Source organism: Hirundo rustica, chromosome 2 (assembly GCF_015227805.2).
Source record: "Hirundo rustica isolate bHirRus1 chromosome 2, bHirRus1.pri.v3, whole genome shotgun sequence".
Taxonomy (NCBI): Eukaryota; Metazoa; Chordata; class Aves; order Passeriformes; family Hirundinidae; genus Hirundo; species Hirundo rustica.
In genome coordinates, this window is record NC_053451.1 from 29,750,270 (window position 1) to 29,765,681 (window position 15,412).

The window sequence follows — 15,412 nt, forward strand, 5'->3', positions numbered from 1 at the left end:
AATAATCCCTCTCCCCTTGCCAGAGAAAGAACAGTTATTTTACAGACATCTTCAATAACAAAATTCATCACCACAAAAAGCAGAACACATTGAACATTGAAAGAAGAGGTAAAACTTCAACTGTGCAGTAAGATTAAGATTGTGCCATTCAATTCAAATTAAGCAGCAAACAAGACACCACCACACAAACGATCAAAAAAGCCTCTGAGATCAGTAAAGATTGTGGTACTTTGTGTCCAGGAGGTGCTAAAAAAGAAACTACAGGTTTTTTAAACTAAAAACATCTGAACTAAACAGTTCCAGAAGAAATAAAAGACCAAATCAAAGGAACAACAGCATATGTATTTGTTAGTTTCACAAAATGTATGATCCATAAATACTGTGCAATAATAAAAAGGATTCAGTAATACACAAATTCCCTGCGTGATTTGCTATTATTTTATACAATGTGGGGAACAAAGTGCCTTTTGCAGAGCTAGCGTAGTAGTGAATCAAACAAATCATACCTACAAGAGTAGAACCTAGAGTTCCCAACTGGAATCAGAAATCATACTTCCCAAAACAAAGGAAAATGCATTTTAGCCCTAAATGGTTCAGGGACAGGAAAATTGCCATGAAATTACAAATAGAAACAGATACACATCTTGTGCAAGATCCACTGACAGACAACAGTAACAGCACCCAGGAGAAGGAAGAGATGTTTGTGTCCTCAGTTATGATGCCAGAGGTGTCATCATCTTCTGCTTCCAGTTCCACTGGTTTAGTATGACTTTGAGCAGACTTGGTTGTGCCAGCAGCTGCAGCGCCTTTAAATGCAATACATTTTAAACACAGCCTTTGATCCAAAAACTCCATTAACAATTCTATAACAAACCAACACAGGTCATTCTATATCTGCCACAATTATACACCGATTCTACAGGGACTTGTTACTGGCCATAGCCAAAGAAAAAGCCTGGAAAGGTTTCAACTTTGACTTTGTCCATTAGTGCTACCTAGGTCCATTAACAAAGGACACTAGGGACACAATTCCACAGCAAATTGTTTCATATGACAGTGCATTTCACTGTAACAGCCCCTTCCTCAGCCTCTTCATGTGTTTAGGTACTCGGGTTTATTCTTTACCCAAATACTGTCTTTTTTGCTCTTTCTACATGTGAAAAATACTTTTAAACTTTACAACCATACCAGTTATGAAAACCTGGCCTACACAACTGTTACTGAAAGCTTTCTATTATAGTGTTTAAAAACTAAAGGATGGCATCTTTTGAAATTTTCCTTGGTTGTTTAACTGTATTGTTTCCAGTTAAGTTAATCTAAACATTTGTCTTCAGTAACACCAAGTATGTGAGCACTGAGTGTGTCTTAAACTCTGACCAGACAGGAAGCACAACTGCACGTGAATATTGTAACGACATGGTAAAAATTCCATAGGATAAGAACTGAGAAAGGTGTATGGCACTGCTGACATCCCAACAGTGAGCCCACAGTTACATATCAAACAACTAACAACCACAAGTTTGTGGGCATCATTTCCATCAAAACCAACCGTCAAATACTACTGCAAGGGCTTTGTTATTTTCCCAGTATATAATTGAAGCTTATGTAAAATGTACATAAAGTTAAACCTGACAGCTTTGTTGAAATTTATCTGGAGGAAACTGATGTAGGAGCTGTAGATTCTTTTTTAGTTTTTTGGTTTAGAATCCAAACTAAGGGATCTCCAAACAAAGTAACATGTACTACAGAACAGAGACACACACTCACACACACGTAGCCATGTCCCCTGGGGTTTTGCTGTTGTTGTTCTTACTTTATGTTTGATAGGCAATCTTTATAAAAGATTAGCTTCATCATATGCATACTATATTAGAGGCATATTGCTACCACTTTTAATATACTTTAGAAAATAAAAACATAAATCCTGCCTTTGAAAACTTACCAATGCTCAATGTATTTAAGGCTCACTAAGCAACTTCAGATTTGTAATAGTCTCTACATTTGAAAAATGCCTTAGTAAAGTTTACAGATTTTAAAAAACAGTTCACCAGTCTCTTTTAAATATTTAATAGCTTCCCTCCTCCATAAATGTAGGCCAGCTTTTCTTTCACCTCTTTCACGCATCAGGTTTCTATGTTGTTGTCTTTACAAAAGGAAGAAAAATATCAAAAAACCACAAGCAATACTTAGTTCAAGCTTAACAAAATTCTATTAAGTACTCAGGGTAGATTTGGTTGGCATCAAAGATGACAAAGATCTTTGGGTTCCAGGTATTATCCACACAGCTGTCATACAAGTTCACAAAGCTTCCATCTTTTGAAGGAGGCCTCATGTATTTTGAATCACCGCCAATATAGTCACCAGTTAATACACGAGCAAGAAACATGACTTTATCTGGTCTATGCAGATGAGGCTGCAGGTTCACACCATGAATCTGGAAAGTATCTCCATGCTTCATGCTCTCTTTGCAGAAATGGCTGGAATATGACGCATCTCTTGCAAAATAGGTCCCTGTCAAATAAAAAATGTAGAAAATTTGATGATGTTCTTACCATGACAGCTTGACTACCAGAGCACAGCTATCAAGATGATGAAAAATGTCCATTCTTTTGCGTTCATGAGCAATCCTTTTTTTGTTGTTGTTATGTTATTATGACAACATGACCAAGTATTTTTGGTGTGAACATTTTAGCAGGGAGATTGTCTTGTGATCAACACTGCATTGCTGGGCATCCCTTCCCCATGCTCCCGGGCCCTAGCAGCCAGTTGTGACAATTACATTCCTTACTGCATCCTTAATTACACTTGCGGTAAAAGCAGAGCTGTATTAAACAGCTCTTGGGTAAACACAAGGTACACATCACTACAGGGAACACTTAATGTAGAGCTGTTAACACTACCACTGTTGTATGTGACAGCAATACTTACCTTTTCCATACACAGCAGCATGCATCCCATTTATTCTCCAGTCAAAGTTATGAATACATATTGCTTCTACAAATTCATTACTGGTGCCATGAAACAGCATCTGCTCATTAATCGTTGGGACACCTCTTTTCTTCTTCAGTTGAGCTTTTTTCCTACAGAAAACACACAATAAATACATAAATAAGCACATAACAAATAAATAGGTGAACAAACACACTAAATTACTACTATGAAAACACTGCTGAGGGTACAGACCTAACACACTTCACTTTACAAGTACCTAGATGACTAGTTTTTAAAGGGGTCAGAATTCTTAAGGTACATATTTAGAAATCATTCTACATTTCTGAATGCTGTAGAACTATTTCCCAACATAGTCTCAGATTTGGAAAAAAGGTCTTCCTACACCAGTGTTATCAACATTGTTCATGTGTTATTAGTTTCAGTGTGGTCATTTTCTGCAGATACATCTTCAAAAGAAAGGTAATTTTGTACATTTTGTTTCCTCCATCTACTTTAATGTCACGGTGGAAGGGATAACAAAGTTGGTAGATTATAAAGCACTATTACCTAGGCAGACCAGGAAAACCTGATCTAAGGGCTAGTTACGCTGAACATATGAAATTTCCTCAATAAGCAGCCCTCTGTTGTTGGCTGTTGATCTCTGACAATATATAAATGTAGCCTCAAGTAACTTGAAACAGGGGAATGGAAAAAATTTACAGGAAAAGTGAATAATCAATTGTCAAAAGACATTCTTTAATAGTCCTTTACTATCTCTGCCCAGTTCATTTCATAAAGCCAATCCAGAATTGTCATTAAGATGGGAACTACTGTAAGAGGCAAACGTGTTCTGACTACTACAGTGATGCAAATAATCATTCAAGCAATGATCAAATGTAATCCTTTATCTTATCAATTAAACAAAAGACTTTTCCAAAACTGTAAAAGTTTAAGTAGCAATTGTTCCTCCTAAGCAGTAGAATATACTGGGAACACTGGCAAGCTGGTTGTTCAGAATGCAGAAATGCCACAACAGGACACTTCGGTAGTTTGGAACAGAAATTGAGGAGTCCAACTGCCCTAAAAAGCATCATTTTAGCACCTTCCACAAGCAGTGACAAGATAATCCCGTTCAACAAAATTAAGTTGACCCAGCACTGTGAAAATTCTCAGCCAATTCACTCAATAAAAGGCAAAACCTACAGCAAAACTAAATAGCCAGAGACATGATCTTTGTACCTATGTTAGCACATAAGCTTTTTCTAAAACTGGTCAGCAATCTGCCTGACCAACACCTGTTTTTACTTGTTGTACTCCTCGACAACTCCAAACTGAGAGGCTGGACTAAACATCACCTGCTCATTTCAACTTTCCTCCTTGGGACACCAAAAGAAGTGAATCTGAAATGCTGGAATACCTATTTCTTTGTAATATACTACCAGGCATTAATTTCTTCACCAGTGAGTGCAAGCCCATAGCACTGTCCTGTGACCCAAGGGCAGGACCTGGCATTCTACCTTACTGAACCTCACACCACTGGCCTTGACCCATGGATCCAGCCTGTCCAGATCCCTCTGCAGAGCCTCCTGCCCTCCAGCGGATCAACGCTCCCACCCAGCCCGGTGTTTCCTTCAAACTGACTGAGGGTGCCCTTGATCCCCTTGTCCAGACCACAGATAAAGGTACTAAACAGGACTGGCCCCAACACTGAGTCCTGGGGGACCCCACTAGTGGCCAGCTGGATTTAACTCCATTCACCACCTCTCCCTGGGCCTGGCTATCCAGACAGTTTTTTACTGTCACCCGTCCAAGCAATGAGCAGTCAGATTCTCCAGGAGAGTGTTGTAGGAAAACAGTGTCAAAGGCTCTACTGAAGTCTAGGTAAAAAATAACTGCAGCCTTTCCCTCATCCACTTAGTGGGTCACCCTGTCATCGGAGGTGAGGTTGGTCATCAAGCAGGACCTGCCTTTCCTAAACTTACCCTGGCTGGGCCTGACCCCTGGTTGCCCTGCACATGCTGTGTGATGGCACTGAGGATGAGCTGTTCCTTGACATTCCCTGACACTGAGCTCAGCCTGACAGGTCTGTAGCTCCCTGGATCCTCCTTCCAACCCTTCTTGTGCATGGGCATCACACTTGCTCACCCCCAGCCAACTGGGACCCCCCCAGTGAGCCAGGACTGCTGGTAAATGGTTGAAAGTGGCTCACTGAACACCTTCCCAGCTCCCTTGGCACCCTCCAGTGGATTCCATCCATCCCCATAGGCTTGTGTGGGGTAGCAGGTTCCATTTTCTCTTGAATTATGAGGGCTGCATTTTGCTCTCTGCTTCTCTCTACCAGCTCAGGGTGAGGGCCTGGGTGCCCAGGTAACAACTGGTCTTACTATTAATGCCTTTGTTGCCTCAGTCTTTTCCTCATCCTTTGTCACTATGTTTCCCCCACATCCAGTAAGGGATGGAGATTCTCTATAGCCCTCCTTTTGTTGATGATTTATTTTAAAAAAAAATTTTTTAAAAAAAAATAAATAAAAAAAAATTGGCTTTTACAGCAGTGGCCGAATCAAGTTCTAGTTGGGCTTTGGTCCTTCCAATTTTCTCCCTGCAAAACATTTCTACATCTTTTACTCCTCCTGAGTTGCCTGCCCCTTCTTCCCAAGGTCATAAACTCTCTTTTTTGACTGAATTCCAGCCAAAGTTCTGGGTTCAGCCAGGGTGATCTTATTCCTCAAGTACTTGTCTTTCAGCACATGGGGACAGCCTGCTCCAGAGCCTTTAGGATTTCCCTCTTGAAGAGTGTCCAGCCTTCCTGGACTCATTTGCCCTTCTGGACTGCATCACAAGGGACTCTGTCAGTCTCCTGAACAACCCAAAGTTTGACCTCTGGAGGTCCAAGGCAGCAGTTCTGCTGACCCCCCTCCTTACTCCACCAATTAAAAAAGGAAACTTAACTAAAAGTAGGAGAACTCTCTTCCTTATAAGAAATTTCACTTCCTCACACATGTTAATGATATTGCTTTAAATTAACAATAAATGAGATATCTTTAAAAAAATCATGTAACTTAGCCAAGATTTTAGTATACATCTGGTTAGTTATTTCCTCACTCTTTGACCTAGTCTAGATTATTTTATTAGTGCAAAACATCTTTAAACCTTCTGATATGTACTCCTTTCTACAAGATACACAAATCACTTTTGTCAAGTACAATTGCTTAAGACTGACACCAAAAAATAAGTGGACACCAAACTGGGCACTTCCTACTTCTTCCAGGCCAGTACAATATGAAGAAGGAAAAGCCAAGCACTTAGAGCAAGGTTTTAAACTTAAAAGAAATTGCATGAATATGTGTTAATTAGACATTTAATTCTGTCCTATGCTTCATAAAATTGAGAAATTCAACAGGACTGAAATATTCATTCGCTTTGTTCAGTAAAAATTAAAATAATACAAGCCTCTCAAGGATTCATTTTACAAAAAGCTGATTTTTGTTCTTACTTCACTGTAAAGATCATGGGCATCTACCACACAGGTATTTTAAAGATCTTAAATACATTATCAGTTCTACAGCTTTATCTGATGCATTTCTACATGTATTACATTTCTACACCTGTAGAAGTTATACAGTCTTGAAAATTAAATTTTTAATAGAGAGAAATGACAAATAAGGAAATTTTTAAAAGTTAAAAAGAAACAAAAATTTCATTAGTAATAAAAACAGTTAAACATACTTCCGCTGCATCACTTAAAACTTTTCTCTATTAACAATCCTAAAACTGTTGGTTTTAGAAATAATCTCACCTGCAAAAAAACTCCCACAAGTCTAGATTTTGTATTCTCTTAATTCTTTTAATTCGGTGGCTATCCATTGTTTTTCCAAAGAGACTAGAAACTTCATTATATTCATTTGTTTTCTTTTGCAATGGAATAAGCTGGAAAAAAAGAGGTTAGTGCGATTTCAGTTCGATGCATTATTCCATTGTCACGTGTTTCTGAACAAGTTGTGCACCAACTCTTACCTGGTACGGCTCCTCGGTATTTACATTCTCCCAGTGTGAAGGCATAGGGATAGCCTCATTTTCACAGATGAAACTTCAAACAAAAAAGGTAAAAGCACATCACTTCAAAGACATGAGGCATTTTCTTCCTGTCAAACTCCTGCTCCAAACAGCACAGTATGCAAAAAAAGCAAACCCCCATGAAATTTATACAGAGCTACTAAAAAATAGTGGTTCAAGCACATGCACATAGAAGCTCTTTAAGCCTTAACACTGAGACTAAAAGAAGGAATTTCCTGAAAGTAAAGAATGTCACCACATGGAAATAAGAGTACTGAATGCAATTATTCAAAAAACAAAGTAAATCGCCACATCAATGTACGCACTATTCAGCAAATATCTACTGAAAAAACACTGACACTTCAGAAACACAGGTCTTCTTGAAAGTCCGTGTAAACAGATTGCAATTGCATTTCTTGTGGAAAATGACAAATTTCTTTTTGAATGTATAACCACACTACAATTCAGGACTAAACCTTTCCTCAGAAACTATTTGGGGAAAAACCCATATATCCCTTGTACTCAATTTCACCTGCATTACTCAGTTTATTGTTTAGTGAGTTCCAGATTTACATAAGCTCAGCGCTACATCTTGTGACTGATCAAACGGTAAGAAACTGACAATCTAAAGCAATTAGACTCACAAAAGAATTGTTACAACACAATTTTTTTTAACTCTAAGTAATTTTAGAGTAAATGAGTAAAATATAAGCATGACATGCAACTCAATCTTTTTTTGCTGTTACAATAACACTTCTAAATAATTTATGGAGTCAATGGATTCCATTTTTTTGTGCTGCTTCCCTGCAGCAATTCGGTTTAACAGGTATTCAGAGCAAGTGTCTCCAAAAGTAAATAAATATAAACAATAAAGGTAAAACAATTTGGTTTCATTCAGAATCAGGAATAAAAGAAAAATAATGAGTCTTCCTCTTATTTCCTTACCTGAATGAATTGATTGCAAAGGGAGCTCGCTTTATTGGACGTTGTTTAAGGGTTGTTAGGTTGATTTGTTTCATCACTGAGCATAAAACAAGAATTAGGATGAAATTTTTGGGAATTCATCCACAGCATATGAAACATTTAAGAGTAATTTTTTAAAAGACTGTTACTATACGCTAAGTTACTTGACAGGAATTTCAACGAGTAACAAATCAGCATTTTCAATAAATGTTTCTAAATGCATTGCCATTTATGAGTTAGAAAAATGTCCAAATATTATACACACAAAACATTTATTTTTAAAATATCCATCTAACATTCAGCCCCACTAAATCACAGTCAAAACTTCCACTGACTTGAATGGGATGACAAAGAATACATTAATGTAAGACATTCAAAGAATACATTAATGTAAGACATTATGACCTAAAGAGACTAACAAAAAAATTGTTCTTTAACATTTGCTTATAGTGGTTTTATCCTGGATGAAAAACATAGGTTTTTATAAAAAGACATTTCAACACAAGTAAGCATAAAACTCCTTGTATTGTTAGATACAACTTTATTGCCAGTATATTGCTGTTTTATTCAGTCCCCACTTTCTGCATTTGAAATTTGAAAACTATACTGGAATATGTATTTATTTCCTTAATTTCCTATATTTAAGCACACAGCAGTTTTGTAATTTAATCAGAAAATAAACCATCTATGGACTGAAAAACTAAAAAAAAAAAAGTTGCTAGAACACACCTTTGAACAAAGAACAGATTATATTTATTATTAGTTACATACATTAGAAACCTGAAATACTCTGCAATTTACAGAAACAACCTAAGCAAGATCCTTACAATCTACCAGTAAATCCTTTTGCCTATCTCCTTGTTATTCTGAGAACAGAACTGGCTTCAGCTACCTGCTCAATTATTAAAATACTTTGGCACCAGTATTTTGCAGGAAGCCTCCTTCATACCAATGTTTCTTACACAGACTGAATGAATAAAGAAAAAAGGTTTAACCGTCCCAGTTCAAGAGATGTATCCTACATGCCACCTGCAGCTGAAGCAAACAGTAGAAGCACAATGGAGTGCCATTAAACGAAACATGCCACTTCATTAATAAACTACACAAAAAATGTAACAGGGCAGTTTCTAAAAACTCCTATGTACTTTGCAGTAAAGAAGACATTCTTAATCATGTTTTTGCCCCAGATGTGAGGACAATAACTTGCTGAAAGAACAAATGTGCTGGTGTATCAGACCGTCTATTGTTTAAATGTACTCTTTGGAAGGACACATACCTGAAAAGTCCAGTGTGTAGTTAAACTTTGCAGTGGTAAAAGACAGAGATCCATGAGGGTTTTCTCGGAAACTCCTTTCAATGTCTTCACTGGTAATAGAGCAGTGACTGTTTGAGTCGGTCTTCAAAGTAAGAGAAAAAGCACATTAAGACAAACTCAGTCATAGGTAATTTGATGTATGGAATCCATCAGAGCCAATATACCTTCACAGGTATTTACCTGAAACATATGCCATTTACCACACTCAGCCAAATAAAACCAGCCCCACTGGGTATCTGAGGTATCCATGTCTTCAACTGAACTTTCCATATTTGCAAACACATCTTCTGATGGTCCTTGAAGCATTTCCTGAAATATGCACACACATACACACAAAAAAAGTTTAGATAAATTTATAAAAAAGGCAAAACAAAGTGCATTTGCAATAACCACCAAAAAAAAAAAAAAAAAAAATCCTATGAGGCTGAGGACAGATCTGTTCTTTCTTTTCCAGAGAAAAATTTTCAATTAGCTACTTATCCAGCATTATCCTTTAACTTAGTTAAACACTTTCAAAATTCTCTTGTCTGTAAAGTGTGATGGTAAAGGCAAGAGCTATAGGCTCTATGTGATCAAAGAGAGGTGCTAAAGTTCATATTGATGGTTCTAGGATCAAGGCCACTCAGAAATACACAACAGGCTCTTTATTCATACTCCTCAAGAATGAGGTGTTGGGGTTACATCCAACAGCTTGAGGGAAACATCTACTAGGTACTCACCAGCAGTGAACAAATCAGACTGGAAACCAAAAGTTGTAAGAAAAACAAAATAAAACTAAGACAAAGAATACAATTATTTAACTCTGCAAGACTACAGTAGATTACTCCTTCACACTGCATGAAGGATGTTCCCCCTAACACATCCACTTAAAAATGACACAGTAAAATTCCTGGTACTCTGTACTTGTATTTACAAAGAAGATTCACACCAAAAGCGAGAGTGGCTCCCACACAAGCAATGACTACCACAGTTGGGGTTCTGAAGGATGGAAGAAAAAGAACAGGGGAGAGGATATAGCAGAGGTCTACAAAATCATGACAAAACCGAACAGGGAATAAAGAATCACATTTTCTTCTGACAGACAGAGGAGACATCTATTGAAGATTGCACATGTCAAGTTCAAAGTAAGTGAAAGAAAAACTTTATGAACCAGATGGCAACCTATGGAATTTCTTGGTGTGGATGATGCAAATTTATGGAAGTTCAAAAAGCAGCTAGACAAGTTTAAGCCTACCAAGAGCCATGCCAGAATACTTTTAAAAGAACGGTCCCTGCCAGAATTCAGCTCATTCTTTGTTTGTCAATAAAAATCGGAAAAGTTCTCACCTCTATTTGCAGATATTTCCTAATGTGTTCACTTTCTGCAACAACCTCCCCTAGCAAATATTCTAAGTAAGTCTCAGGGAATGTTTCAGAGAAAAAACTTGCCCCACTCCCAGAAAAGGCCAGCAATTCATCCACCCTAACTGTTTAAGCCAAAATACTTCGGCACTCTTCCCAAATAGGTCCTCAAGTTCACTTTTTCTTCCAAGAAGTGAAACAACACCCCCCCACCAGCACAAGTCAAACAATGTGCAGTTAGTATCCTGGATGCTTCAATTGTTTCCTGGTCACTTCAACACAGAAAAAATAGAGACCTGAAGAAGACAAATACTGGAGACTAAAAGTAGGCATCCCTGTTGTGGACAGTGCTACTGAGGCAGCAATTCAGAGCAGGAGGCACTTCTAGCACTGCCCTTCACCCCCCACTTTTCCCAAACTAGTTGTGTTTCTGTGGTTGTTTGAAAAAAAAATAAAAAATCTGAGAAACCACTTTGTGATAATAGATAAAGGCTGTACTCTAATCATCAAAAGCTCCAAAGGGTTACAAAAATCTAGAGGCTTAGAGACCAGGGGATTCATAAGTGGGCCTCCAGAACATCACCAAATTGCAGAAGCTGGGGGCAAACCTACTTCACTGCAAATGGAAGCCTACCCAAGGCTACATGTATGGATTGCTGCCTCAAGTTCAAGCTTCACTATACAAAAGGTTCATCGGCTGCACGGAAAAAGTATTTTGAAATAGATAAAAAAAACATTCTCTGCTTCAGAGAGCATCTCTCAACATCTCTTCTATTACCCACAGCAACACAGCCACAGAGCCTACATTCACTTGGTGTTAAAAGCACAACTGGTCAACATCTTTTGATGAAAATCTTTCACCTTCAATTTGATTTTTCCTCTTGGATAAGAATTTGAGTATGTTCTATCCTACTGAGAGCAGGCAGAGGTAGTCTGCACTTTAAAGCTGAGGAAAGCAATACAGGCTTTTCTAGGTACGGTTTTGTTTTCCTCATGTTCCCATTAAAATGGCCAGCTCAGCTCCCTCCCGGTGTTAGTTCAGGGCCTTGGCTCTGATCAGTCAAATCAATGATGCCTTTTGAACAAGAGGACACACCTTCACAAGCAGAGAAAGCATGATTATCTGTGCCTGTCAACACACTTAGAGTCCTCCAGGGGCATCTCAGCCTCCAGAATAAAACATGTGCTATGCAGATAGATATTCTTACATTCAATTCATGTATATTTCCCTCGTCACAACGTCTAGGGTGAGCAGGTAGATTCCAGGATACTTTAGAAGTACGGAGGAAAGACCTGAAGGCATGAATATGTAAAGCCATAAAAACAAGATAACTGTTCTCAAAAGTGACACAAATCCAAAGTGTTTGAAGGAATTACTGATCAATTCAAAATCAAATGCACACCATTTGTAAGCACGAGGCAGCATTTTGAGAAGGGTCTCAACTCCCAGCATTAGCACTGTTTCTACTGGTCCAGGAGCTGCCAGAACAGCTCAAATTAAACTAATTTCTTAGGAAAAACATCTTCCTGAACAAGAACAGCACTTGTGCGCTGTGACTGAAAGGCTTTACTACTACTGGCAATGCACTTCCTCTTTTTTCCAGAAGTACTTTATGTTCGACTGATACACATGCTTTACAGCATGTAGACTCACAGAATGCTTTGGGTTAGAAGAGAACTTTAAGACCATCTGGTTTCAATCCCCCTGCCGTGGGCAGGGACACCTTCCACCGGACCAGGCTGCTCTAAATCCCATCCAAGCCGGCCTTTAACGCTCCCAGGGATGGGGCATCCACAGCTTCCCTGTGCAACCCGTGCCAGGGTCGCCAGGGTCTGGGCACCCGGATGATAACAAACACAGCAGCATCCAAATGGACTACTGTCTGGATTCCCGTGCTGCCTGCTTCCCTCGGCACATCGCGCTTTATTGCCAAAGGCTCTTCTACCTACAAGCATCGAGTTGGTACAGCACCCTGCTGGGAACACAGGCAGGGCGAAAGGAATTTCCGGCTTTTCCTCAGAGAACACGACACCTGATTAGGAGACGTGCCTGAGGCGAGCCCGCAGGCCTTGGGGGGGAGGCGAGAAGGACCAGCACGAGCACCAGTACGGGACACACGCTGGGACGACAATGCCCTTCCCACCTTCGCCCCCACGCACCCGCACCGTGCTGCCGGGGAACGCCGTCGCAATCACACCCGTAACCGCACCCTGCAGAGCCGGATCCATCGGCGCTCAAGGGCACGGCCCGCCGACCGAGCCGAGCGCCCGCACCGCTACCCCTCCATCGGGCGCGCAGGCCGCTCCCACACAGGCGGCGGCCGCCGCCTGCCACCCCGGCGCCCGCGGGGGCAGCGCGCTGCGGGGCGGGGCGGGCGCGGCCTGGGGGCCGGGGCAGGGGCGGCAGCGGCGGCCGTTCCCTTCCGCCCCGCCCGCACTCACCGCAGCGGCCGCGCGGGCCGCGCGCGCTCCCGCAGGCCGCCCGCGCCGCGCGGCCGCGCGCGCGGGGCCCGCTCCGCTCCCGGCACTTCCGTTACCGGCGGCCGCGGTGGGCGGGGCCAGCGCCGCGGCGGCCGCGCCCCATTGGCCCGTCGGGGTGCATGCAAATGAACGCGGGGGCGGGGCGGGGGTGGAGCCGCTGTCGTGAGGCGCAGAGGGCACCGGGAGGGCCCCGGGCCGCGCTCGTTCATGTACCGCCGTGTCAGACCCGGCACCGGCACGGCGCAGTCCCAGCTCCAGCACCGCTTCCAGCACCAGTGTCAAAACCAGTCCCAACACCCGTTCCGCTGCCAGTACCAGGCCTAGTTCCAGTATCAATGCCACTGCCTGTGCCGGTACCAGCAGCACCACCAGTTCCAATCTGAGCACCAGTCCCTGCTCCAGCACCAGTTCCAAGTTCCAAAAACAGTCCGAGTATCTGTACCAGTATAAATACCAGGCCCGGTGCCAGTATCAATACCAGTTCAGTGCCAGTCCTGGTACCTTTACCAGGCCTAGTCCCTGTTCCAGCATCAGTCCCAATTCCAAAACCAGTCCGAGTACCTGTACCAATACTAAAACCAGTACCAGGCCCAGTTCCAGTCCCAGTCCAAGCACCAGTACTCATACCAGTAGCAATCCCAGTTCCAGTCTCACTACCAGCACCAGTACCGGTATCAATCCCAGTTCCAGTTCTGGTACCAACAGTTGTTCAGGTACCGGTCCCTGTAGCTGTGTGAGTACCAGGCCCAGTTCCAGCCCCAGGATCAGTGCCAGTCCCAGTGCCAGTGCCAGTGCCAGTAATAGTCCCTAGTTCCAGTATACCAGTACCAGTCCCAGTCCCTTGTGGTACCAGAGCTGTGACATTATGCTGGTGCCAGGCACGGCAGCAGATGTGACCAACGCACCGTGTACGGCGTAGGTCACACAGAGCAAAGAGGGCGGCAATAAGAGGCTGCTGCAGGCACTCAGGGCCTGTGAGCAGCTTTATGCCACAATGAGGTCTGGAAGCAGCAGCAGCAGCTCCAGGACCAGTTAGTAAGAGAAGCCACAGTGCTGAGTGTAGATCAGCACAGCCCTTGGGTGCAGACGGTCGAGGAGGGGAGCGGCTGGGTGGAGTGACACCAGCTACAGCACTCTGCAGTCAGCCAGTGGCCCGGTACCTTCCAAAACACAGGCAGTCCTCATACATGTGTGCAGACATTGCAACACATCCTGCAGTAAAGGATTTTCATTGAGCAGCATGCCAAGAACAACACAGGTGGAGTGAAAATGATTAATTTCTCTAGTTCTGAAGGAGTGTCAAACAGGATGTTTATCTAGATTCTGGCTGTGCTGACCTTGCCTCTGAATACAGAGTTAGAAAAGGTTATTTATTTGAGTTAAAAAGCCAAGCAGCCCATGGTGAATCACTGAAGGTATTTCACTGGCATGTATATAATTCTTCTGGAATAAAGGAGCTTTCTGGAAGTAGAGCCATCTTTTTTCGTGTTAGTTGTACCGACATTCTTGGAAAGCACATGAAGTTTTGGGGACGTATCCCGCCTTGCTTTATGGATCTATACAGAGGCTAGAAGCAAGGAAGGATTCTGTTACCGCCTTTACTGCTGAATGTCTTTTGAACGCCTTTTTGTTACTGAAAAGATGCTCACAATGCTTTGCCTTATGTGGTCCTCTTTGAGTCATCTATTTCTATTGCTGTCTGTTGTGTCTTTTTTAAATAAGGGTCAGGCTTTCGCAGAATTTGTGTATTTGAAGTTACAGTAGCACAATGCACAGCTTTGTAGCAGCCAAAATTTTTAAGAGGTTTCTCTTTAAAACCCCGAAGCATTTCTGCTGCTATGTGGGATAGAGTTGAGATTTTTGTTGTGTGTTTCTTCCCTTTCTTTGTATGTTTAGACTGATAATTAATAATGGAGCGTAAGCTTCTCTTGAGATAATATCTTCATTGCAGGGAAAACATAGCCTGTTATGAGACTATACTTAGGAAGTTACATGCTAATACCAGGCTCCTTATGGCAACAAAGCTTAAAAACCTTTCAAATCCAAAGATTTCTGTGGATATGTGATGTGATTTGTGTGCAGACTAACAGCCTATCTGAAGAAGACGTAATTGCATTAATTGATTCTCATCAGCCTCAACTTCAAGCAGCAAAAAGGCAGAAAGTGGAGAGGTTTGGCCACATGATTTGAGTTACAAACCCATTCTCTCAAGGAATGGTCAAACGAAAGTGAAAGAGAGAACTCCTTTGTACTGCCTGGTACATAAGTTGTAGGATCATGGAAGAATTTGGGTTTGAAAGGAGTGATGAAGTTCTTTAATCCAGTCTC

At 41.5% G+C, this 15,412-nt stretch overlaps 1 protein-coding gene across 5 annotated transcripts; it reads right to left on the reverse strand.

Annotated features, from left to right (window-relative positions):
- Positions 1–321: 321 nt before the first annotated feature.
- PARP11 (poly(ADP-ribose) polymerase family member 11) lies at positions 322–13,114 on the reverse strand. 5 transcript variants are annotated; one of them, XM_058419467.1, is made up of 9 exons: positions 13,097–13,114; positions 13,046–13,060; positions 9,443–9,571; positions 9,224–9,344; positions 7,930–8,005; positions 6,946–7,018; positions 6,728–6,858; positions 2,929–3,080; positions 322–2,511 (listed from the first exon to the last, which is right to left on the reverse strand). In XM_058419467.1, exons 3-9 carry the CDS (start codon positions 9,566–9,568, stop codon positions 2,198–2,200), a joined length of 993 nt encoding a protein of 330 aa, XP_058275450.1. In that variant the 5' UTR covers positions 9,569–9,571; positions 13,046–13,060; positions 13,097–13,114; the 3' UTR covers positions 322–2,197. The 5 variants fall into 5 exon arrangements, with proteins under 5 accessions (XP_058275450.1, XP_039912474.1, XP_039912472.1 ...); XM_040056540.2 differs by lacking the exon at positions 13,097–13,114 and having other exon boundaries at positions 13,046–13,072; XM_040056538.2 differs by lacking the exons at positions 13,046–13,060; positions 13,097–13,114 and adding an exon at positions 12,764–12,910.
- Positions 13,115–15,412: the final 2,298 nt, after the last annotated feature.

Bases quoted from the DNA above. Each gene is read 5' to 3' on its own strand.
- PARP11 (XM_040056538.2), bottom strand. From the start codon at position 12,832: ATGGATCCGGCTCTGCAGGGTGCGGTTACGGGTGTGATTGCGACGGCG. The intron at 7,019-7,929 runs GTAAGGAAATAA...TTTTGTTTGAAG, and splicing joins TTTGCAATCAATTCATTCAG to TTTCATCTGTGAAAATGAGG. The intron at 6,859-6,945 runs GTAAGAGTTGGT...CTTTTTTTCCAG, and splicing joins ATACCGAGGAGCCGTACCAG to CTTATTCCATTGCAAAAGAA.